The sequence below is a fragment of the Chrysochloris asiatica genome, unplaced genomic scaffold (genome assembly GCF_000296735.1).
Source record: "Chrysochloris asiatica unplaced genomic scaffold, ChrAsi1.0 scaffold00010, whole genome shotgun sequence".
In the NCBI taxonomy this organism is placed as follows: domain Eukaryota; kingdom Metazoa; phylum Chordata; class Mammalia; order Afrosoricida; family Chrysochloridae; genus Chrysochloris; species Chrysochloris asiatica.
Window position 1 is genome coordinate 800,718 of NW_006408528.1, and position 26,658 is coordinate 827,375.

The 26,658-nt window shown below is 36.6% G+C and overlaps 1 protein-coding gene across 6 annotated transcripts in view; it reads left to right on the top strand.

Moving 5' to 3' along the window:
- Positions 1–26,658, top strand: part of ETV1 (ets variant 1) — a 110,796-nt gene that overhangs the window by 10,147 nt on the left and 73,991 nt on the right. For 4 of the 6 annotated variants that reach the window (XM_006834241.1, XM_006834240.1, XM_006834243.1 and 1 more), the window contains one exon: positions 3,069–3,122. The exons of the other annotated variants lie outside the window; for them this stretch is intronic. In XM_006834241.1, the coding sequence (XP_006834304.1) occupies positions 3,069–3,122 (54 nt within the window). The remainder of the gene's footprint in view (positions 1–3,068; positions 3,123–26,658) is intronic. 6 annotated transcript variants of the gene reach the window in all.

Below are 26,658 nucleotides of genomic sequence, written 5' to 3' on the forward strand. Positions count from 1 at the left end.
AGTGTGATATATAAGGGTGCTTCAAAAAGTTAGTGGAAAAAATTCTTTATGTTTTAATTCAATTTTTCCGTGAATTTTTAAAAGCCTTTTTATATATCATGAAACTGCAACTTTGTCTTGTGATTGTTGTTGCTAAGTGCCATGGAGTTGGTTCCAACTCAGCGACCCTGTGTAGGGTTTCTGAGAAGCGGCTCGGGAGTATGAACTACTGACCTTGTGGTTAGCAGTCCAGTGCTTACCCAGAAAAAAATCTGGTGATTTGGACATTCATAGCAGCATATTTAATTACAAATACCGGTTTGTTACTCACCAGCTATTCTGAACTATTTCTGTAAAGAATATTACATTTTAATAGATTCTTGTAAATCTTGGCTTTTTAAAGCCTAATGCTTGCTGTGGCTGATAATTTTGTATCTCAACACTTGTGTTTGTTTAGCTGTTAATGTATAGGAGAACCAAAACATGTAGGTATGATAAAAAAAGAAAAAGTTCAGGATTCTAGTTCTGTTATGTGTTATGCATAAGGTTGCTGCAAGTGAGAATTGGCTCAATCGCGCCTAGCACTATATATATATATATAAATATATATACACATTGTTGTTGATAAGTGCTGACGAACTGGTTCAGACTCATAGTGACCATGCATAGGGTTTTTTGAGGAGTTGATGGATTTGAACTGCTGACCCTGCAGTTCAAACCAATATCGCAGTCAAATGATTATCCCACAGCATCACACGAGGATCAGTGGTTCAAACCCAGCTGCTTCTCGGAAAACATATACAGGGTCTCTATGAGTCGGAACCAACCCTACGTCACTTTACAATAATAATAATATATATATAACCATTTTTTCATAATATTTTCAATGTGAAGAGCTATTATTTAGAAGGGTTCTACAAAGTCCAGTGTGGAGCAAACAGTAGTACTTTATACATCTAAGAAAAAACAAATATCACAAATAGTTATATTGTTAATTTCTAAGATAATGCTAATGTATGAACTATAGATATTATTTTTATTCCCATGTAATTCATTAGAAATAAAGATGTTAATTTTGCATTATAATGATTGAAGTGGGGGGTTTGTTAGTTTTTTTAATTGATAAAAGAGATTGACGGCTGATGATGGAGGGTTGGAAAGAAGAAATACGTAACGTTTATTATGTAGCATTATGTTTAGCCTATTTTTTCACAGATTCAATCCTTACAGAAAAACATGTGTTATCACTGTTAAACTTCTTAGTGATAGAATTATGATTTCAAGTTTGCTTGACTTTAAAATTTTTATGCACAGTAGCTGGGATTAGTGCAATATGATGAGGGAAAAAGAAGTCTCCTTACAGGATAGGCTAATCAAGTAGGCATGTGTTACAACTGGAAAACATTCTTAATTTGTTTGGTTTTATTGGGTGGCAGGGAGTGGAGTGTGTCTTAAGTCAACTTTAGTATTGGTGTGTAGAACACAGTTGTTACAAGACAGTTGAATTTCAAACTGCAGATAAATCTGGTATGATATTGAGTACATTCATTCATGCTGCTAATGATACCACGTAAACTTTATCCAGCCACATAATTCTAATTTTAAAAATACTATTAGATAAACAATAGCAAAACAAATTATGTATGCTAGATTTTTCTTAACTCAGTTGCCTATCTGAAACTTTTTCAGGACACTATTTTAAAATGACTTTCCATTTGCTAGTCAGATAGAGACCGTTGGGACTTCTGAGACACCCTTAGTCACCCTTCAAGCCTGGAATTGAACTCCCCCTTCTTCCCCCAGCCCCCAGGTACCCACTTTTTAGAATAATCAACATTTGAGATGACAAGGGCAGCATTTACCCAAGGACGAAATTTAGAAGATAGGAAAGGATAAGAAAGAAGGAGGAATGGAAATTGGAAGGAAGTGGGATTAAGTGATACTACGTTATAGGGATTACAGTCAATGACAAGAAAACAAATGTGCACAAATTTTTTAATGGAAAACTGATTTGCTCTGAAAACCTTCACCCAATTTACAATAAAAACATTAAAAAAAAAAAAATTCCCATACAGAATAGACATCCCCCTTCCCATTTTTTTCCAGGTAATTGACATCAGTTTTAATACAACTTGATTGGGGTACAAAATAATTTAGTACAATATAATACTAAATCAGCTCATAAATGAAGCTAACTAGGTTGATAACTTACGGTTTTTATTAAAAGTTATTAATGTAAATTTCATATCGTTTTGTTGTGCTTACCTGTGCGTGTGCATAGGAAAACTCATTTTAGTAATATTCTGTGAATTGGGCTATTGTAATGTCTAAATCAACTATGATGAAAACATTTTAGGAGTGAAAAAGTCCACTTTTGTTTTGTTTGCTGCATTAAGTCCTACTATTAGGCATTTTTCCTTTACTAAAAATAAAGAAATCATTTGACATTAGAACTAGTGAAATAATGATACTTTGTGGTTTTTGGTGCTAAATAGTCACCAGAAAAATATTTTGCATGACAAGGTGGAGTATGTTATTTATTATTTTTACTATATGTGTACATAATCATTGACAATGGCTCTTCTATTAAAAAAAAAATTATAGCATATCATTCAAATTTAGGGAAACCATTTTTAATTTTAGTAGCCTCATTTATTGTAGACTGAACATACCAACAGCAGACATTTCTAAAGAAGGAGATGGGTATATATGATAACTGTTCATCAGTCAATATAATTGTGTTAGATAATTTAGAGGAGCTGCTTAAATACTGACCATGAATGAATTGAAATATCTTTTTGCTAAAAGAAATGCTGCAGCTAATAGAAACTCTGTAGTTTTTAATTGTGTGTGTTCCTTTTATTTCTACCTGGCAGAAATTCATAGGAACTGGCACCACGAACATGTATTTTGTAGCTGACACCCATGATCTCTTCTATTTCCCCTCTCAAAAATTGCTGTCAATACCATTTTAAATAAGAACTCATTGGCAAACTTTTGTAGGTTTGATCTCAGTCCCATAAAGATCTTTCTTGAGATTTCTTATTCCTTGACAGTTTCTCTCCTAATATATTTTCTTTTCTCTTTAGCTCAGGTACCTGACAATGATGAGCAGTTTGTGCCAGACTATCAGGCTGAAAGTTGTAAGTATAGTATGACACATAGCTTGTATTTTTCTTTTCTTGTTCTTTTTTTTTTTTCTCTTTGATTAGTTTTCACTTTTAGAGTCTTTTGTTTTGCACTGTGACAGAGCATTTTTAACCTAGAGTCATGGATAATTTGATTTGGCAGGTGTAACATCAGCAGAAACCCTATATGGTGTGAGCCAAAAGAAAACGTGTTTTATTAAAAGATGGTCCTGGTCTGTGTATTTGGTAAATATCTCTGGAGAGGAAACAGAGTGTCATCATCTGTGAGGGTGTGAGTGTTTCTTCCAGCTTGCCATTACGCTTGTAATGTCCAAATACTGGTGGGAGACATGGTGTTGTCCTGCTCTCCTGTCTGTAATTAAAATCCATATGACATTACTGTAGAGCTCACAAATGACCCTGGACCAAACACTGGTATTTGACATATTGTACTTTTTTACATTATATCATGAAGTATTACCTGCTTTAGTTTAACTTTTGCCTCAAATTGTTTCCTGGTTGCATTAACCCAAAGGGAACTAACCATTGGCTTCTCTTAAGGCCCCTTCAGTGTTCCTTTCCCTGAGCCTTGCTCCAGTTCCTGTCACAGACTCATGTGAAGTGAGTCATGGGGTACTTGCCTGCCCTTAATTGAAGAGTGAGCATTTTGTCTGTGCAAACATGGTTGCTTCAGGGCTGACTTCTGGTGTTTATGCCTAGCTATTCTACCAGCTAACAGCAACTATGACCTGAGTTACAAATAGTAAAGAAAAATGTATAAATGTCATCTTTATTGTGAAACTGGCTCAATACAATTTTGCTCACTTAGCAACTTTATTATTTTAAAACTCTAACTTTATTATTTTCTTAGACCATTGATAGTTTCACAGGAGGCAATAAGAAATATTTAGTACATTATAACTTGTCAACCCCATATTTAGCGTCATAAATCTAACACAATTGCTTTGAGTAACAGATATTTGAGAGCAATGTTTTCTGCTCTTGTAGTTGGCATCTTAAAACTTCCAGGTTTGAAGGGGACTGTGGTTTCTACCAGATTCTCTCCCTTGTTACATGCTTTTTGCTCAGTGTGGATTTTGATTTGAGAGAGAATTTCATTTTTGATGTTTGAATGCTGTTAGTTGGCATATGCTTTTAAGAAATCATTTAACAATGCTATAGACCTTGATTAGAGACTTTCAGAATCTCTCCCAGAAGAAATATGGCTGTAGAAGGCCTTCCCTTCCTGATTAAAGAGTAGGAAGAGAATGGTCACATTTCCAACATTGTCCTTTCTGTGAAGCATTTGTGTTGTTTTAAAAGCTAAGCCTGTCATTTGAGTGGGAGAATTAATCGTACTTGGGCATTTTGGAGTCCTGGTTCAATGCTCTGGGCTTATGCAAGGTCGGTTTGAGCCACAAGGTTGGCAGTTCAAGCTCACCAGCTGCTCCTTGAAAACCCTATACAGGGTCGCTATGGCTCGGAATCGACTCAACGGCACTTAACAACAACAATTCCCTTCTTAATACTAATGTATACTAGATGTATATGTTGTTGTTAGTTGCCATGAGTCTATACCAATCATAGCGACTCTATGTACAACAAAATGAAAGCTGTTCTCTTCTATGCCATCTTCACAATTGTCTTTACACTTGAGCCCATTGATGCTGCCACTGTGCCAATCCATTTTGGTGAGGGTTTTCTTCTTTTTCACTGACCCTCCAATTCACTAAGCATGATATCCTCCCAGAATTGGTTCCTTCTGATAACATGTCCAAAGTATGAGACACAGAGTCTTCACCAGCCTGGCTTCTAAGGAGCATCTGGCTGTACTTTTTCCAACACAAATTTATTTGTTCTTTTGGCAGTTCGTGATACTCCCAGTATTTTTCTCCAACACCTTAACTCAGATGCATCAATTCTTCTACAGTCTTCCTTATTCATTGTGTGACTCTTACATGCATATTATTGTTGTCAAGTGCCAGTGAGTCAGCTCCAACTCACAGTGACCCTGTATTGGGTCTTAAAGGAGTGTCTGGTGGATTTGAACCACTGATCTTGAAGCTTAAACTGACCTTGCAGTGCATTATTCTCTAGCACCATACAAGGACATAGGCTATGGAAAATACCATGGCTTGAGTCAGGAGCACCTTGGTTCTCAAATTGATATATTTGGTATTGAACATTTGAAAGAGGGCTTGTGCCACAGATTTGTCTAATGCAATATGTCATTTGATTTCTTGGCTGCTGCTTGTTTGAATGTTGATTGTGGATTCAAGCAACTATATATAAAATCTCATTCTTGAAAAAGCATGTTAAAACCATAAAAATTTAACGAAACATTTTCAGAATGATAAAATTTTTATTTTACTCAAATTAGTGAGAAATTAGAAATCACTTGGTGGCACAAATTTGTAAGTATTTAACTACTATCCTAAAAGTTGAAGGTTCGAATCCATCCATTGGTGTCTCAGGCGACAGATTTGAGAATCTGCTTTGGAAAGGTCACACAGCCTTGCAGACCCTATGGAGCTATGCTACTCTGTACATATGAAATTGTCATGAGTCAAAATCTACTTAACAGTAACTAACAATAGTGAAAAATTAAAAATATGGTTTTGAGGCTTGCAAATTACGTACTTGCAAATTTACTTATTTATATTTCTTTTTATTAGCTTATTCCTATAAAGGAAATCTATGTATAAAGGTTAAAATCAATCTGAAATAGTCTAATAAAAAGAAAATGGAGGAGTACTTTATTTCATGATTTCACAAACATAAAGGACTATTTTTCAGATGATGCTGGTCAGCTAATTTCAGTGTTCACTAAAGAAAGAAAAGAAGGAAAAGGATTTTAAAAAAGGAATGAAGTATTTGAATAAGATTGGAAAGGGGGATTTCTTAATGAAAAAGGTCATCAAATATTGGCAGAGAGAGATTATATTGTCCTTTATTTCCATTTACAAACATTTGTGTCTCATCTGTCTGAGGATGCTTAGTGTGGCATAGGTACTCTCTCTCGAGGAATGAAAAGAAATGCAATCTCCTTGTGTGGTCCTTCTATAAATTCTATAATTTTTTTTCTTTTTAATGTGAATAATTTGATTACCGTAAATATCTGAAAGGATCACTGGTAGTGTAGTGGTTACGAGTTGGGCTGATAACTTCAAGGTCAGCAGTTCGAAACTACAGCTATTCTGTGGGAGAAAGATGAGACTTTCTGCTCTCATGAATATTTACAGCTACGGAAACCCAATGCAGGGTCTCTGAGTCAGACTGACTCCAATGCACTCAACCACCAACCACCACCATATATCTTAATCAAATAAAAAGCTTCTGTTTTTGCTTAGCAAATTTAGGTTAAGAAAATGAACAGCAGAGTTTGGTCAACATTGGATTACAGAATATTCATTTGACTAAAGTATATAAATAATACAGGGGGCTTTAAAAAGTTCATGGGAAAATTCTGTATCTTTTTAATACCATTGTTGATGAACTTTTTGATGCCCTCTCATATGTATAAGAAGTCCTGGTGTGGCACTGTGGGTTAATTCATCAGACTGCAAAGCTGTTTGAACTTCAAGGTCAGCTGTTCAAGCTCACCAGTCGCTCCTCGGAAAGCCTATACAGGGTCGCTATGGCTCGGAATCAAATCGACGGCACTTAACAACAACAACATTATGCAGTGGTTTGAAACTTGAGGACATTATGCTATGTGAAATTTGTCACAAAAGGACAAATATTGTATAAGATCATATTGTAAAAGCTTAAGAAAAGGTACTCGTACTAAGGAAAAAACAAAAATTAGCAAGTTGTAGTATAACATCATTGAATTTCATATTTCCAATTAAAATATTTTGGAAATAAATGCAGTTTTTAGAAAATACCCAAGTATTTATTATGTTTCAATCTCATTTTTCAGAATTTTTGAAATTCTATTCTTTAACTCGTATACATATGCTGTTGTTGTTGTAAAGTGCTGTCTAGTCGATTCCGACCCATAGCGACCCTGTATAGGGTTTCCGAGGAGCAGCTAGTGAGCTTAGGTCGGAGCCAACTCGACGGCACTTCACAACAACAACAATGCAGTGGTTTGCAGCTTCATTGCTATTCTTCAAGGTAGCGTAATATATACCAAAGTTTGTTTATCGATTCCTCCATTGATGGGGCACTTAGGCTGTCTCCATCTTTTTGCTACTGTAATAGTGCAGCAATAAACATTGGTGTACATATATCTACTCATGTTCTGGCTCATATTTCTTTTGGTTATATACCAAGTAGAGGAATTGCTGGATCATTAGGTATTTCTATATCCAACTTTCTGAGGACGTGCCATACCTATTGACTAATGATCATGAACACCTTTTCATATGTTTGTTGGCTGCCTGAATGTCTTCCATGACAAAGTGTCTGTTAATGTCCTGTGCCCATTTTTAAATTGGGTTGTCTTTTTCTTGTAGAGGTGTTGTAGTTTCCTATAGATATTAGAGATCAGTCGCTTGTCTGATATGTTGTTGCAAAAGATTTTTTCCCATTCAGTGAGCTTCCTTTTTACTCTTTTGGTGAAATTTTTTGATGCGCATAAGTTTCTAATTTTTAGTATCTCACAGTCATCTATTTTGTCATCTTTTGTTTTGGCAATTTTCACAATGTTTGATACAGTCTATATGAGCCCTGTGTTAGAGCCCTTAAATTTGTTCCTATTTTTTATTGATGACCTTTATCATTCTGGGACTCACGATTAGGTCTTTAATCCATATTGAGTTGGTTTTTGTACATGGTGTGAGATAAAGGTTTTGTTTCAATCTTTTGTATATCAATATCCAGTTCTGCCAGCACCATCTGTTGAAGAGCCTATCTTCGCTTCATTCAATGTACTTTGGCCCTTTGTCAAATATCAGTTGGCTGTATGTGGATGGGTTAATTTCTGGATGCTCAATTCTGTTCCATTTATCTATGTTTCTTTCTTTGTACCAGTACCATGTTGTTTTGACCACTGTACATATGTAGTAAATTTTGAAATCAGGTAGTGAGAGGCTTCTAACTTTGTTATCCTTCTTAAGCAGTGCTTTGCTTATCCTGGGTATCTTTTCCTTCCATGTAAAGTTTGTAATCTCTTTTTCTATCTCTTTAAAGAATGTTATTGGGACTTGCTAACTTTTGATGAATGCTAAACTTTGAAGCAAGTAGTCATTGAAAACAGAGAAAATATTTTTTTTAAGTCCTGTTAAGTCGATCCTGGGAAATGAGTGAAGGCTAAAAGAAACTGTTGTTGTTAAGTGCCATCGAGTCGGTTCCGACTCATAGCGACCATATTAAATAGTTCTAATTTTTGTTGCTATTTCTTAGAAACAAATCTTTTCATGACTTAGACACTCTGCTGAGCAAACAAACATAGAATTACTTTGGAGACACCTTACGATTATATCCTTTAGAAAATTCAAATAATATTTAGAATACTGTTGTTGTTAAATGCCATAGAATGTGACATAGAAATGCGAACATATCTATCATGTGAATCAATGTAAAGAATGAAATGTACTAGAGCAACCACATTAAGACATATAACATAAAAATAATACATAACTTTATAATGAAGATAGTGGAAGGTGGCAGACTTTTAAAGACTAGTTAGATAATTTAATTTAAAGGATATTATTTAAATACAAGTTAAGTGTCATACTTAAAGTACATGATTTATAAAAATTATGTTTGTAAATGTATCTGTCTCTGTTTGGAAAGATAAAACCTATCTCTAGTATAGCACTGTGGTTTAATGCACCAGACAGTCTGCAAACCATTTGAACAGCAAGGTCGGTGATTCAAGCTCACGAGTGTCTTCTTGGAAAGCCGATACAGGGTCGCTATGGTTTGGAATCAACTCAGTGGCACTTAACAGCAACATAGATTGTAGATCATGCCATTTTTCCTTTAGTTGACTTTAGGCATATCATTTAACCCTTATTTATCTGTCTGTAAAATAAACCTAAATAATGTCTCAGGTTCAAGCTGCATAAAATTCTATGACATATTTTCCACATTCAAAGGAATTAATAAAGGATAACATCTGAATATGGTGTGTGCTTTGTTGAATTTAAAAGTGGTTATTAGAAAAGCATAAGTATTAGGAAAATACTACGTAAATAAAAATTACTATAAGGCATCGTTTGCACTGCAAGGTCGGTGGTTCAAGCTCATCAGCTGCTCCTGGGAAACCCTATACAGGGTTGCTATGGGTTGGAATCCACTCGACGGCACTTCACAACAACAATTGTATACATATATTAGAAATCAGCCTTAATTTTAATGAAGTCTGTGTTCTAGTACATCCTTTTCAAGATGTTTTGTTTTACCATAGGTCACTTTTCCTAAGGTAGATATTTTAGAGTTAATGCCAAAGTGAGAAACTAAAAAAAGAGCAACCCAAACAAACCCCTCTCTCCCCCCAAAAAAACCAAGTTGAGGTTTATTTTGGTCCATTATTGTTGAAAATTCAAAGTATGCATTTCATCCCAAGTCTTCAGCTTTTCGTTTCCTAATTGACCGTTTTGCCTTCTTTTATTTTGCCTTTAGTATAGCAACATAAGGAGCTCTGGTAGCGTAGTGGTTATGAATCAGGCTGCAAACCACAAGGTCAGCAGTTTGAAACTACCAGCTGTTCCGTGGGAGAAAGATGAGGCTTTCTGCTCCTGTAAAGATTTATAGGCTCAGAAACCCTGTGCAGGGTCGCTATGAATCAGAACTGACTCCACGGCACATAAGAACAACATAGTAACATATCCTAGAACTTAAATATATTATTATACAGTGACAGGACTTAATAAACTAAGAGCCAGACAGTATTCATTGGTAAATCTGGATAAGGCATTGAAATTGGAAGATAAATTGTAGAACCAAATATTACCTTCTTAGTTCCATTATTTAAAAATAAATACACTTATATTTACATTTGTTGTTGTTAAAGTGCCTTTCAGTCTGTACCAACTCATAGCAACCCTGCATAGGGTTTCCTAGGAGCGACAGGTGAGTTTCAACCATCGACCTTGTAATTCAAACCAACCTTGCTGCGCAGGGCATTAATCCACAGTGCCATATCAGGACTCCTATACTTACATATTGTGTTACACAAGAAGGCAAACATAATCATTGCTATTATGTGAAAATTTTGAAAAAGTTTATTTGAAAATAAATATATTTGGGGTTCACCATTTCACTGTTGTTATCACTGGTTGCTTTTGTTTCAGTTTTAACTCTTGGTGACCCCATGTGTGCAGAGTACAAGTACCCCATAGGGCTTTTAAAATTATAAACTTCTGGGAAAAGATAACCAGAATGTCTTCTGAGGCACCCATGGGTGGTGGGTTTGAACAGTCAAAAGTTTAGGCTAGTAGTCAAATGTTTAATCATTTGTGCCAAACAGTTAATCTTCACCATTTCATATGACGTACATTTTATGAATTCAAACATAAATAAGAGATATCTTGAGCTTAATTAGTACATATAGACCTTTACATCATGATTGTACATTTAGTCTCTGTTACAGGTTATTATATGTGTCACAGTTTTTTATATTTTCTTTTCTTTATAATGTTGAATATCGCCTTAAGATGCACAATACATATTTGCTTCTGCCTTAATGAATTTTCTCCTTAATGCGAGACTGTGCCATATCTTGCTAAGTAAAAATGGTTGGAATTGTACCCTAGCTAGCACGGGTTATTTTTGATAGAAGCTGAGGGTCATGTAAACTCAAGAATGAAAGTATTGACAATATCAGGAAGGGCTAGATTGAAAATCTTGTTCACACAATGTCTGCTTGAGGTTTAAGATAAGAAAAAGTACTTTTCTCTAATGGCTTTGTATGCAATCTACTCAATCTTAAATAACAAGAGAGATGATTTTGCTGTAGTAAACTATTCAGAGGTTTCTTTCACAGTTACTCCTAATTATTGGCTTTGCAATCTGGTTGTGAGTAATTTTTAGATCATTTAGGAGGGTTTTGATTTGTGATAGTCCCTGTATGTATCATTTGTTATTTGGAAAGCTTATAAACTAATATTTCTGCTATAAGATTGGAATGACTGTATCTTTAAAACTCTGAGCCATAGCCATATCATGGTAAATATGAATAAAATAAATATTTAATAGTACAACAGTTTGCTTCTTACTCTATTTATGGGACTAACTTTTTATGACCATCGAGTTGCATCTGGAAGAAAGATGAGGCTTTCTGCTCCCGCACAAGATTTAAATACAGGGTCGGTATTAGTCTAAACTGACTCCACGGCACTTAATACTAGCAGCGACAATAACAACAACAGTTGTATAAGTTTGAGGATGCTAATTAGGTTTATGGAGTCCTAGTGTGATACTCTAGGATAAAGAATTGGAATGCAAGGTCAGTTTGAACTGCGAGGTCAGTGGTTCAAACCCACCAGCCATTATTTGTAAACTCTGTTTAGGATAGCCAAGAATCGGAACCTACTCAAAGGCACTTGGCAACAACAACAATAGGTTTAAATAGGAACCCTAGTGGTGCTATAGGATAACCACAGAACTGCTAACCACAAGGTCAGCAGTTCAAACCCACTAGTCCTTCCCAGAGAGAACATAACAACAACAACAAAGATTTATACGTCCTTGGTAACCTTATATACGTCACTATGAGTCAGAATCAACTTGATGGCAGTAGTTAAAGTAGGTTTATGTGGTGCTGTTAGATAAGTACTGAATTGCTAACCTCAAGGATGGCAGTTCAAACCCAACAGCAACTCCTTGGAAACTCTATACAAGGTTGCTATGCGTTGGAACTGACTCGATGGGACTTAACCACCACCACAACAACATAGGAGTAAAAGTTTGTTTATTCAACAAATACATCTTATCCTTATTATATGCCAGGCACTTTCTAGGTATTGGTGATATGTTGTTGTTGTCAGGTGCCATCGAGTCAGAACCGACTCATAGCGACCCCATGCACAGCAGAACGAAACAATGTCAGATCCTGGGCCAACCTCACTATCGCTGCCACACTTGAGTCCATCAATGATGTCACCTGGCTGATCCATCTCGTTAGAGGTCTTCCTCTTTTTCTCTGACCCTCCACCTTACCCAGCATGACATCCTTCTCCAATGACTGTTCCCTCCTGGTGATATAGCGATGAATAAACCAGAAAAATATATTTTATTTTGCATGGAGATTATGTTTTTATTACATGGATCACTGTCAGTGTCTGTTTGCATTCATTTAGCCTGTGTCGTTCCTGTGATGAGGGACTAAAAAACATAGCTTACAGCTTGTAGTGCTGTAGGATAAGCACTGGACTGCTAATCCCCAGCCGCTCCTCAGAAAACCTTCTACAGAATCGCCATGAGTTGGGACCGATTCAATGGCACTTAAAAACAACTCTGATATTAATTATTATTGTAGCCACCCAATTTAATTTTAATGTGAATAGAAAGTATAATGTCTAATTATATTTAAAGCAAAATGAAACAATACAGCAAGCACCTTTAGTGTCTATGATAGGGGACTGATTCAGAGAAATGATCATTAACCATCTTGGTGTAAGTCTAGATCAAATTTCCTCTGGGACATAACATTTTCTTTCAACTATTGTTCATTGTGTATTGAATCAGACCATTGTCCAGCTCTGACTGGTTGATGCCAGGGCTTTGTTCTTTGTTAAATATGTTGAATATCATGCCTGATTTTTAATAACTGATGTATCCTATCTTGGATATTTTGATAATGGAATACAGAACATTTGTACATATACATAATATGACCATCCCTATGTGCCCTGGTGTGACACTGTAGGATAAGCACTGGGCTGCTAGCTGCAAGACTGTCCTTGGAAACCTTATACTAGGTTGCTATGAGTCGGAACCAACTGTACGACACTTAAAAACATGAGTATGTGTATGTGAAACACATTGGTAATTTTATGCCTAGATTTCTCATCATAAATATATTAGACAATCTCAAATTTTAAAATTTCAAAACAAACATATTCCCAGTAACCCTATCACTCTATCAATATTCTTCATCCTAGTTAAAGTTATAAGCATTCACTCAGTTACCTATGCAAAACACATGAGTCATCTTTGATTTATTTTCTTAGCCTCTCATCAGTTCTATTGATTTAATTCCAAAGTGTTTCTAAAATTTGTATCCTCTTTTTAAATTTTGTTGATGCCAAAATTCCAAAACCATTGCCATGGAGTAGATTCTAACTCATAGTGACTATATAGGATTTCCAAGACTAAATTTTTATGGAAGCTGACAGTCTCCTCTTCTGACCAGAGCGATCGGTGGGTTTGAATCATTAACCTTTTGGTTAGCAGCCCTAACTGAGACACTCAAAATCTCTTACCCAACATAACTTTTGAACTGACCTTCTTGATGCCTTTCTCCTACTACTTGGAATCCAACCCATTCTTAAGTACAGTTTATTCATGTCATTACCCCCATTTAGTCACCGGTTGCCTATTGTCTACATAAAAACCAAGGGATACAGCATTCTAATTTGGGTAACACAACATATATTTGGGCCCACAGGTTGTCTATTTTCCTGCCATCCCAGGCTGTGTTTTGTGTCTTATTTACAACATGAGTGTTCACACTTCTCTGCTGTTGCTCAGGGTGCTCTTTGAGATCGTCCTTGTTCTCAGTTCAGATGTCATTTGCCCCTCCATCATCCTAATCAGAATCAATTACTATGTGATTTGCTAATTTCTAGTGATTCCTCACTTAGAAGCTTAGCTCTTTTTCTAATACACAAACACCATATACTGTATCATGTGTTAAAAGCCAACAAACATGGAGCCTGCTGCATGAACATTGAAAAAACGGCTGAACTTCCCTGTGTTCTAAAATCAATCAAAATATGTACTTTTCTTTAAATGTATTCAACAAACGTTTGATAAAGGAGCATTGGGCAAGGGAAAAGAGTGGAGTGCGGAATTCAACCCAGAGAAACAGTGATGCTGAGATGTAGGCAGAGACGATGATGTGGAGAGATGGAGTGGCTGGGCACTATAGACCGAGAGAGGGAGAGGGGCTGTGTCCTGATGACCGAGGGTCAAGCTTGCAGGATGTACCCTCTGGTTGTTTGATGATGCATGGAGGGGATTGTAATCATGGCTATGAAATGATATACTATAGGATGAATATAAAGCTAATGTTCTCCCATGTAAACTATCACAAATTCACAATAAAAACTTAAAAAAAAAAAAAGGAGCATTGGTGGTGAAGCTGATTAAGCATTGTGCTGCTAACCAAAATGTCAGCTATTGGAACCTACCAGCAGGCCAGCAAGAAAGGACTACTGACTTCCATAAAAGTTATGCAGCCTCAGAAATCCTGTGGAGCAGTTCTACGCTGTTCTGTGTTGTTGTTGTTAAGTTCGTCAAGTTGGTTCATACTAATAGTGACCCTATATAGGGTTTCCAAGGAGCGGCTGGTGAGTTTAAACCACCAAACTTGCGGTTCAAATCGACCTTGAGATCGAGTGCTTATTCTAAGGCACCCCACCAGGAATATGAATTGGAATCATCTTGACAGCAGTGGGAGTTTTGGGATCGGTTTATGTATTCATCTTTTTTTTTTTTTAAAGTTTTTATTGTGAATTATGTGATAGTTTACATAGCTTTGCATTCATCCTATAGTATTTCATTTCATTACAGTGATTAGAATCCCCTCCATGCATCATCAAACAACAAAATGTATACCCCAAAAGCCTGCCCTTCAGTCGTCAGCACACAGCCCCTTTCCCTCCCTGAGTCTAGCGTCCCTAGCCTCTGCATCCCTCCACATCATCCTCTCTGCCTCCATCTCTGGTGTCACTGCCTCTCTGGAAAGAGTCCCTCAGTCCGCTCTTCTCCCTTGATGGTCCCAGGGACCTCCACTCCTAGACTGCAAAATCAACCACTCCCTGCCTTTTCTTACAAAATGTCTACCTTTGCATTTCTAACACTCACAGTCAGTCCTGATAGCAATTATTCACTAATGAACCACTACAAGAGTCTTATCTCCATCTCCTTTCATCAGCCCCACCCAGACAGGTTGGAAACCACTCAGTGGAGATTCTACCTTCCTCCATACCCTCTAAAACAAATTCCCTCTTGAAAGCCAGTCACCTCTTGCCTTTGTAGCCCCACCCACCCCCATTTTGGGTAGCCAATATCTAAGTTGCCCATCCCTGCCAACCCTGTGTGCCAAGGGGGTGGGGATGATCCTCACTGTAAATATTTGTTCCCTCTTTTGAGCTGCTACATCTATAAGTATAGGTAAAGTTCATCAAATTGTAGTGGATTACTCTTTTTTCCCTCTTCTTTCTTCTTCTAGTTGAGTTCTGATCATCCAGCCATTGAAGCCAAGTCAAGTGGGTACTATCTGCAAGTATATGTGTTCTTGTGCATCTCCCCTTATGTCATATCAGCTGGATGTTTCACTCTCTGCTTTAGTCCTCTGTGGCCGTGTCCTTGATTCTGGGCCCATGAGTTCCCAGGTCTTGCCATACTGCTGCCCAACCAGGTCTCAGCCCCGGTTGACAGGAATCTATTGACATGGTCGGACTTAGCTCACAACTTCATTGCTGTTTTTCCTTCACTTCTTATCGGTGACCAACGTGGTCACCAGCCAGACCACATGCCTGCTCATTTATTCCCCTTGAGCCTTAGTCTTGGAAGGGTGTTTGCCCTGAGCGGACCCAACCGCTTGCCTTGATGGTTCCTGGCGTACAATTTGCTTGTTCTTGTAGTAGTCAATCAGACTGCTGTTACTGGTTTTTATTTTTCTTGCCAGTCTTTCTTTCAAGAAGTATCTTCTGTTCTTCTAGCTATTCCAGGCAGGTCTGCTTGTCCTTTCAAGTGGAAGTTTCCCACCTCAGAAGATTCTGGATGGGGATCAGGATTCTACCTATGTCTTATGTAATGCAAAGGCTCTGCAGGAAACATCCTTCATTGGACAAGCTCTAGCCCCATAAGTTCTTTATTTACATCCAGGTTTCATACTAATTCACTTAGCTTGTAGAGGAAAGATCATGTCCTATTCATCTTTGTGTAATTTGAATTTCTATGGTCTCAGTGTATACTCTAGGAGTTTAGTGGAATCCTAGTGTGGCACTGTAGGTTAAGTATAAGACTGCTATCCACAAACTCAGCAGTTCAGAATCTCCAGTCGCTCCTCAGAAGCCCTATATAGAGTCACTATGAGTCCGAATTGATTCAACAGCACTTAGGAACAACAACAAAAGGTCTTAGTGAATATTGAATTTAATTGAATGTAAAGTTTCTTATAAACTTGGAAACAGTTAAACAGATGTATTTATACCCAAGTGGCTTAAATTGTTTGAAACAGAATGCAAGTACTGATTTTAGTTTCCTGTGTTTCATTTTCCTTTTTGGGATAATGGAATGCTACTTGCATTTATGTAATACTAAAGTTAATTCTCTGTTAATCAGATTAAGGATCTTTAATAAATATAATTTGGTAGCTATATCTCACAGTTTGTTTTTCTCAAATCTCTATTTACCACAGATACTCTGAAATAACCTGGTATTGTTTATCTTTTATCTAAATCAAGTGATAAAGGCATGTGATAATAAAACCACACAGCTCTGGTCCCCAGCTCATGAATATGTTTCTGTGGAGAGAACTTTTTCCTTACTTGACACTCAGAACTCTGGGCACTTGTGAAAGTTGCAAAACTGTTATTATCATGAACAAATCTATATGGCTAAAAAAGAATGCTCTCCATACAAGACATTGATGGTACTAAAATTGATTCTAATCAAGGTATGGTAGAGTGAGAGGAACATTCCAGAAAAAAGTTTTGTGAACTTGCTGAACTAATAGATGTGGGAATGCAAGATGGGAGGACTGGGAACTGATTCATTCTCACCTAGGGTACAGTGCTTGCACTTCTGTGCCTCCAAGATTTTCTGTCACGTATCCAGAATTTAGAAATGTTTATAATAACATGTTATATGTTCATGTCATGTATGCACAGATTTTGATTTCAGAAACAGCTCAGATAATAGCATATTCTCTGTAGGGTAGGGGAGAAGCACCATTTGGTCAGTGGAGGTAGTAGTGGTAGTGGCAGTGGACATAGTAATAGTATCAGACCTAGTAGTACTAGGTAGAAATAATGATGACTAGTAAATATTAATGGAATTCTCACAACTGCAGCTTGAAAGACATACATTAATAAGATCAACACCTATATTCTTTAAAATGAAACACTGAAGTCAACAAAGGTTATTAACTCTTTATGGTTTTAACTGAATAAAGATATGCTTTCAACTGTGTGGGGAGAATTATTGCTTTTCTTTTGTTTTATTAAATTCTCTATTTGTGACACTGGAATTGGAAATATTTACCCTTTTTTTTCTTTCTTGATATAGATGCTTTTTACACTTTTATCTCCCAATTGCACAAATTTACAGGATGAAGGAATTAATTAGTTTAATACATCTTTACTGGTGTGGTGCTGTGGGTTAATGCTCTGGACCACAAGGTCAGTTTGAATCACAAGATTTGGGGTTCAAGTTCACCAGATGCTCCTCCAAAACCCTATATAGGGTCGCTATGAGTTGGAACTGACTCAATGGTATTTAACAACAATACACTATATGCTGGTGTGATGCTGTAAGATAAACACTGGATTGCCAAGTTGGTTTTAACTACAAACCCACCAGCCACGCCTCGGAAATACTATACAGGGTCAATATGAGTCAGAATTGACCCAATGTCACTAACAACAGCAACAACTATGTGCCAGGTACTATGTGTCAATTACTTTGAAAGTTTTAGTGTATTTACTCATAATTCCTGTTTAATATTATTTATGCTTTTTCACATTAAGTTATTATCAAGAGTGATGTTGTTGTTAAGTGCCATTGAGTCGGTTCTGACCCATTGTGATCCTGTATAGGGTTTTCAAGGAGCGGCTTGTGAACTTGAACTAACGACCTTGCAGTTCAAACCTACATTGCAGTTAGCTCATTAACCAGAGCGCCACACCAGGACTCCACCAAAAGTGATAGAACAGTACAATTTTATAGATACATTTGATTCCTGTCCACTCCCCACTACCCATGGACCTTCCTTCAAATCTTTCAACACTAATGTTTAATCCTAAACGATGACATTTTTCTTACATATCCTTCCAGCCACAGAGAAGACAACAAAAGTTCTGCCCAACACTACTAATGCCAGAAAACTGTTAAAAATGACTCATTTTTATCAAGACCTATGGATGGTATTGTAATACACCTCTCAATAGTGTTTTCATTTGAAATGCTGGTCATGTTGTAAAGTGAAATTTCATTGTTGTTTGAGGTTGTTTGTCTACATTCTCATAGACACAATAGCCTTATTGTGTTGGTTTGGTTTCATTCTCATGTTCTTGGCACTGAGGCCCAAATATCAGGTGACTGAGTTGTCTCAATTCATGGGTTTGTAGGGAAGGCCAAGTAGAAGCCACTGCTCTGATTTTCTGGATATTTTTGCCCTACTGAGCCTCTCCACGTTCTTGTTCTCTTCCAGGATCATCAAACTCTGTTTTCCTTTCTGAAAGCTCTATTTTTCTTTACTGTTTTATTGTAGATTAAAGGCTTATGCATTAGAAGGTTATCAGCTAATCAATAAACTTCAGTCATCCCATTTCATGATAAAGTTGTCCTGTAGATCAAAGTGGAAAGTTAGGCCTTTTGCTTTTAAAGTTTTGAAGGCTTGGATAATTTGCTTATTAGTTGTGAAGCTCTATCTTTTTATGTATATTTGCTTTTGTTGTTGTTAAGTGCCATTGAGTTGGTTCCATCCCATAGTGACCCTGTATATGGTTTCTGAGGAGTAGTTGGTGACCTTGAACTGCCAATCCTGTAATTCAAACAGCTTTGTAGTCTGGCGCGTTAACCCACAGTGCCACACCAGTACTCCTCCTATGTATATTTAAAGGTAGCAATATGCAGTGCTGTGTGAGTGACCTACACATAAGCGGACCTGTGCACACAAATGGTTCCATTGATATTTTATTTAAAATAGCCTATTTTCACTTTTCTTACAATTTTTGTTTAATTTTAATCATTAACATGCCTCTCAAAATGTATGTGTGTCTGTGTGTGTGTATACAGTCAGCCCTCTGTATCCATGGGTCCGGTATCCCTGGTTTCAACCAACCATAAATCAAAAATATTGAGGTTGGGGAAGAAAGCAAAATGAGTGGTCCAAACAATCCCTCAAATTCTAAGAGGGAGCATATCATTTATGATATATTAAGTAATCTAGAGATGATTTAAAGTATGAGAGAGTGTGCAAAGGTTATATACAAATACTGTAGTATTTTATATAAGGGATTGAAGTATACTAGGATTTTGGTATCTACAGGGATAGTGGAACCAATCCCCTGCAGATACTGGGGGATAACTTTTAAATTACACACATCTTGCCTAATATAATGTATGACCTTTTGGTAGGTCTGATATTAAAATATCTCCTAGACATAGGAGACATGTGCACATAGTAAAATACACACAAATGCTGTGATTACAAAATAGAAAAAGAATACACTCTTATTTTCATACTAATATAAAAGTAAATGAATAATAGTTTTAGGATATTAAGACTTGACATCTTATTTTCATAAAATACTCAGGATTTTGAGTATATCTCCACCATAACTTTTATAGAATGAAAAATAAGTAAAGCCAACCAGCATTTACAGCACCAGGCATTATGCTAGATCCAATTGTAACAATAATAATTTCTTATACTTGCCTATTGATTTAAAAATTTCCTCGACTTCTACATCTCTAATTATTTGATTCTGACAATGATCCTGAGATTTTGGCAGAGTGGACAAGACTGGGAAATATTTAGTGTAGTTACCAAAGTTTCATAGGTAGTGAATAGCAAATTCAAGACTCATCACATTTTCTCTTGTACTCTGTTTAGCAAATATGCTACCATGTCATTCATTGAATTTCTATGAATACGTATTTTTATCCACATGCATGTATATATGCATAAGTATGCTAATTTTTACACTACAGTAAAGCAAGGGAACATGAAAGCTTATCAGAAAAAAAGAAAAAAATCTTATTGTCATTCTGCAACCTGCATAGAATAGATGATGTTTAGTGCTATTGAGTTGGTTCGGACTCACAGTGACCCTGTATTGGCTGTCCAAGTAGTGGGTAGTGGGTTTGAAAGGCTGACTTTGCAGTTAGCAGTCCAATGCTTATCCTACAGTGCCACACGGTAACACTATGCATGAAATAATACATATATGGAAAGCAAGGGTGGAATACACAGCACTCTAAATTCCCTATTACTGTATGAAAATCTTCATCCTCATGCTTTGAATTGGAGAAGTGTCATTAAATCCTATGTCTACATAGGCTTTCAGCTTCAGGAATCATGAAAGTTTGCTTAACAAAATAATGATGCTTCCAAAAGAACATTTAAAATTTTGGTTTGGTACTCTATTTTTGGACAGCATATAATTAGGCCCAAAACATTTACATTGTTATGCATTATTTTATTGAAAATTACTTTTGGCATTTTGTTTTACTTTTAAAACTTTCATTTTATTTACAGTATTGATGCTTTAGACTCTAAAGCTGTATATAAGTACTGTGTGATTTGTTCAGGGAACTCTGTATGGCTAACTACTATCATGAGCAATGCATTGGTTCCAGGGAACTTGAGTTTCAATTCCATCTCTGTAACATACTAGGTATGTGACTGTGTGCAGTCTACTTAAGGCATTGTAGCTCAGTGTTTTCCTAGTGTAACTTTAGTATTAAAGGAATGCATATGCATATGGGTATAACATTTGTGAATCTTTATATGAAACAATGAGTATTATGTATTTCTGACATATTACAAACATCACAAGCTCCATTTTCCGTATACCAAAGACATATGAAACACATACAATGCACAATTCATATTATGGTTCATCAGATACAGTGATGTCTGATAAACTTATGTTTATGTGTTGTGTTTTTAAATTTTTTTTTCTTTTAACCGTAATAAAAAATGACATATTTACCTATAGGGTTATGTATGCATACGGTAACATAGTCCCAAGAACAACTTTATCTTTTATTGCTCATCACACTAAGCAGTATAGTGCATATCTCCTGTGTTAGAAGAAACTCAAACCTATTATAATTTTGACTACAGGGATACCTAAAATGTTAAGCTGAAAACATTCCAGTACTTGTGGTACAGGCCCAGTTATAAGATCAATTAATATCTTATATTTAAGATTATGGGTTATGGATTTTGGTAGAGCAAAGACACTCTAATTTGTGGCTCTAGAAAAATTGCATCTTCAATGTTTGTGTTGATTTTGAAGTTGATGTATTCATTGAAAAGGAAAAAAAGTGTTGATTTTTCAATTAAGATGCAACCTTTACAATGCAAAGCAATAATAATTATAGTGTTCACTCAGGCTTAAGAAAAAAAATTCACTAGTAAAATAGTAATAATCAACATGAGAACTACATTAGAAGGGTGCTAATTTTATGATCATCTCTATTTAAATAATAAAAATGAATCCACAGGATTCTTGCTGTATTGCTATTTGTGATGAAGTAGCTGGTATTCAACTTTAGATATGGCCTTCATTTAAAACAAATTGGCTGCTTAAATTATGAATGACCAAAGCTCATCCTTGTAAAATAGCTACTTCTCCAGTGAATCAATTAATAGGCTGAAGCTAGGCTTGTACAAGGCAAGAATGTTTGATTTAAAGTATTTTATAAGTATAAATTATTATTCTATGATAAAAGATTCTTAAGCTTTCATCTTAACTGACAATGCAAAGACTTTTGACTGTGTGGATGGATCATAACAAGCTAAGGATAACATTGTGAAGAATGGGTATTCCAAGATGCTATATTGTACTCTTGAGAAACCTGTACATAGACCAAGAGGCAGTCATTGAAACAGAACAAGGGGACAATGAATGGTTTAAAATTAGGAGAGGTGTGTGCCAGGGTTATATTCTATTCAATCTGTGTGATGAGCAAATAATCCAAGAAGCTAGATGATATAGAGGAGAATGTGTCATCAGGATAGGAGGAAGACTCATTGGCAACCTTCAATATGCAGATGATACAGCCTTGTTAGTTGAAACAAAAGAGGACTTAAAATATTTATTGATGAAGATCAAAGAGCACAGCCTTCAGTATGGATTACACCTCACAATGTAAAGAAAACAAAAATCCTCACCATTGAAGCAATAAATAACATGGTGAGCAATGGAGAAAAGATTTAAGTTGTCAAACACTTCATTTTTCTTGGATCCTCTACCAACATTCATGGAAGCAGCAGTCAAGAATCAAGTGCCATATTATATTATGGAAAGCTCCTGCACAAGACCTCTTTAAAGTGTTCAATAGGAAATCGTTTGAGGAATAAGGTGTACCTGACACAAGCCATGGTATTTTCAGTAGCCTCATATGCATGTGAAAGTTGGACAATGAATAAGGAAGACCATAGAATAATTGATGCCTTTGAGTTATGATGTTGGAGAAGAATATTCAAAGTATCATGGACTGTCAGAAGAACAAAGAACTGTGTTGCAAGAAGTACACTCAGGAACTACTTTATCATTGATTGACCATGGTAAATCACTTTATCTAATTCCAAAGGATCTTCTAATAATAAGGTGTACAATATGGATAAAATAAGTCATGGCATTAGTAATTACTAATACTTTTACTACATTACCAAGGATATAATAATGCTACATGAGAAAAAAAAAAAGCAAGTGAGTTTTAAAGACACTAAGTTGTATTGTTTTCTTAATAATTTTTAAGTAAGGGATCCAGAGAATGCCTTTATAAAAATAATGAAACATGACCTGTAACTAGAAATCCAAGATATTAGACATAAAAAAAACGCTAGAGATTATGCACCCAGTCTCTGTATTTGATGGATAATAATACTTAACAGTTGCATAGTAAGTATTATTTCCCACACTTTACATATACATTAATATACATGGTCGTTACAGCAATTTGTAACACTGGAGGATCAACTGTGGACTGTGAAATACAATGTTGACAGTTCAAACTCACCCACCCTTCCTCAGAAACCCTATACAGGGTTGCTATGAATAGGAACTGACTCAAAAGCCCATAACAACAGCATTATCATCTCTTTTATTTTTAGGTGAAAAAATTGAAGCACAGAGCAGTTGAATAATTTTTTGCTTGTCATAGAGCTGTAAGTTGTAGATGGAAGGCTTCAGATACCTGGGGGTGGGGGTGGGGTGGGGAGACAAGACACAAACCATTCCTCCCACAGCGCTCTCTGATAATCCATTGCAGTGACCACACAGAGTTACAGGATTTATTAGAGAAGGTAACAGATTACATTTCAGGGCCAGAAATGTTCAGGGCATAGTTTTCCCAGTCAGGACAGTTTCTCTTTTGCCATGCCCACAGGTTGTTGGCCTCCTGGCTTGGCCTCTGCCCTGCTATGACAATGTTGCAAAGCTGTCTTAGGTTGCTGATAAATGCCCACAGGACATGTATACCACTCTACCTCAGCCTGAAGGCACTTGGCTCCATCTCTGAACTCCCTGGGTCAGCAAGCCTAGCTCCCCAACTTAAGTGCCTCTGCAAGCAAGCCTGCCCCAAGTTCCTCGTTTTACCTGCCCCATGGCCTGGGAAACCCACTGCTCTGTTTCATGCTTTGGCTCTAGGTTCTGCTGCTGCTTGTCTGCCACTCCTCCAGTGTTACAACTTTCTATCCCTGGGTTTAGGAGGGTCATTTCATAGGGATATCAGGTTCTAAAGGACACACTCCATGCCTGGCTTTTCTTCTTTGATGGCAATGACATTCCCTCACCTGCTTCAGAGATGGCTCATTTTAAACCCGTTATTGTTCCAAGTTTTTACAGTCACAATTGCACCATACCATCCTATCAACATCTTTTCTCATCTCTCCTTACCTATACCCAACAGGGCAAAAACACTGTTTGATGGGAGTTAAAAAGACTATGGGCAGAAGAGCCAAATGAATTCATTGACTGCATTACAGTGCCCAAGCTTAATCATCATGAGTGAACAATTTGTCCAAGGTGACAGTACTTAATGACAGAAATGGTAGTTAATCCTTGGATAATGGATTTTCAGTATATCTATCTTAGTTGTTGGAGTGTAGCTGTGGTGCTGTAGGTTAATGCATTAGACTGCAAAGCTGTTTGAACTGCAAGGTTGGCGGTTCAAGCTCACCAGCTGCTAAAACTGACCTTGAGGTCCAGTGCTTATCCTCCAGCATACACCAAGACTCACTACCACGTATCAATTGACTCTTTAAGATTTGAACAGGTTATCCAGTGATGCAGGGAGGGCCGATTAGGTAGGAAGAAATTGTCATTGTTGATAGTGCCATGAAGTCCAATGCAGAACATCTATAAATTGCTCTAATATAAGAAAATGAGTGTTTGTTTGGTTTTTCCTCATGGGAGGGAATGCAGTGTTTGGAGATAGAAGTGTGCATTGGAATGTAATGATATGAGGATTGAAGGTCAACTAAATATAATTTTATGTGTCAGCAAAAGTCAGTAAAATATGTTTGGAGTTTTTACTAAGAAACATGGGCCAGCCTGAATATGAAATGATATGTTATGTTATACACTAGGAGCAAATGTAGTGGAAAAAGTGCTTAATCTATAAATATATTTTAGAATAGAGGCACACTTGTAGTTAACCATATTCTATAGAGAAAATATGAAGTTCTGGTGCAGTGCTGTGGGATAAGTATTGGACTGTGAATCACAATGTCAGCAGTTCAAATACACCAGCTGTTCCTCAGTAACCCTGGACAGCGTTGCTGTGGGTCAGAATCACCTACCAATGCAGCAGATCCATTGGTAGAGCTCTACGTGATAAAGAATTGGGTTATAATTCAGGGAATAAAATAAATATAAAAAAAGAAATCCATTATACACATGTGTCTCCTAATTTGTTATGTTGGTAAAGCTGTTATGTGCCTTTCAAGATTGTTGCTAAGTGCCACTGAGTCCGTTCTGACTCACAGTTAATAGGGTTTCTGAGGAACAGCTGGTGGATTTGAACTGCTGACCTGCTGCTGGCAGTCCAGTACTTATCCTAATGTGGCAGGCATTATATTGTCAATTTATACATGGTCATACTGTTAACTTCTAAGAGTTACAAAAGTTAAAATATAGGTAGATACTATGTTTAAATAGTTAATATGTCAATAAATACAGTTTGTCTATTTAAAAGAAGACAATGAAACGTTAGAATTGTTTAGTTGTGTATTTGAATAGACTGCCTTACCAATAATTACAAGGACTCTGGTAGCATAATGGTTACTATTGGAGCTGCTAATCTCATGGTCAGCAGTTTGAAACTACTAGGCATTCCGCGGGAGAAAAATGAGACTTTCTGCTCCTGTAAAGATTTACAGCCTCAGAAAGCCTCTGCAGGGTTTCTATGAGTTGGAAACACCACCACCAATAATCACAAACTTAAATGTTACAAACTCAAAAGGATTTGTAACGCTAATATTTATGTAAGTTACAATTTCTGTGAAAATAAAATCATATGCAGAATTCATTTCCCAGTTAGTACATCTGTATATTATGATTAACATAAAGATGTGCATTGTGAAAGGATAAGTAATGATTTGCTATGCATTTTGATGTTCCCATAAAATGCTCTGCCTAAGATAGAAGCAAAAGGAATCATAATCTTCAAATATTATTGTCTTTGTGTTGAAATTTTCTCTTTCTGGTGCCGCTGATGCCTAGTTATAATCCACATTTTATGTTTAATGTGGTAATCTAAATTCTTGCTATTTGCAATTAACAAGTCCAATTAGAAATATATATGTTGTTTTAAATGCCGTTGAGTTGGTTCCAACTCATACTGATCCTGAGGAGTGACTGGTGAGTTTGAACCACTGACCTTGCAGTTAACGGTCTCGTGCTTATCCTACAATGCCACCCCAGGACTCCATATACATGTATATATGTGAGCTCTGGTAGTATGTTGTTGTTGTGAAGTGCCATCGAGTCGGTTCCGACCCATAAGAACCCTCTATAGGGTTTCTGAGGAGCAGCTGGTGAGCTTGAACTGCCGACCTTGCAGTTCAAATGGCTTTGCAGTCTGGCGCATTAACCCACAGCGACACACCAGGACTCCAGTCGTTACAAAGTGGGCTGCTAACCTCAAGGCCAGCAGTTAGAAGTATCAGCAGTTCTGTAGGAGAAGGATGAGGCTTTCTGCTCCCATAAAGACTTACAACCTCAGAAACCCTGTACAGGGTTGCTATGAATCTTAACCGACTCCACAGCACATAGCCACCACCACCATGTATCTTTCTATGTATATGTATATGTGTATATATATATATATATATATATATATATAGTGTGTGTGTGTATGTGTGTATGAAGGAGCTTCAGAAAGTTCATGGTAAAATGGAATTAAAAGATAATGGAATTTGTCCATGAACTTCCTGAAGCCCCATCTTGTGTGTGTATATGTATGT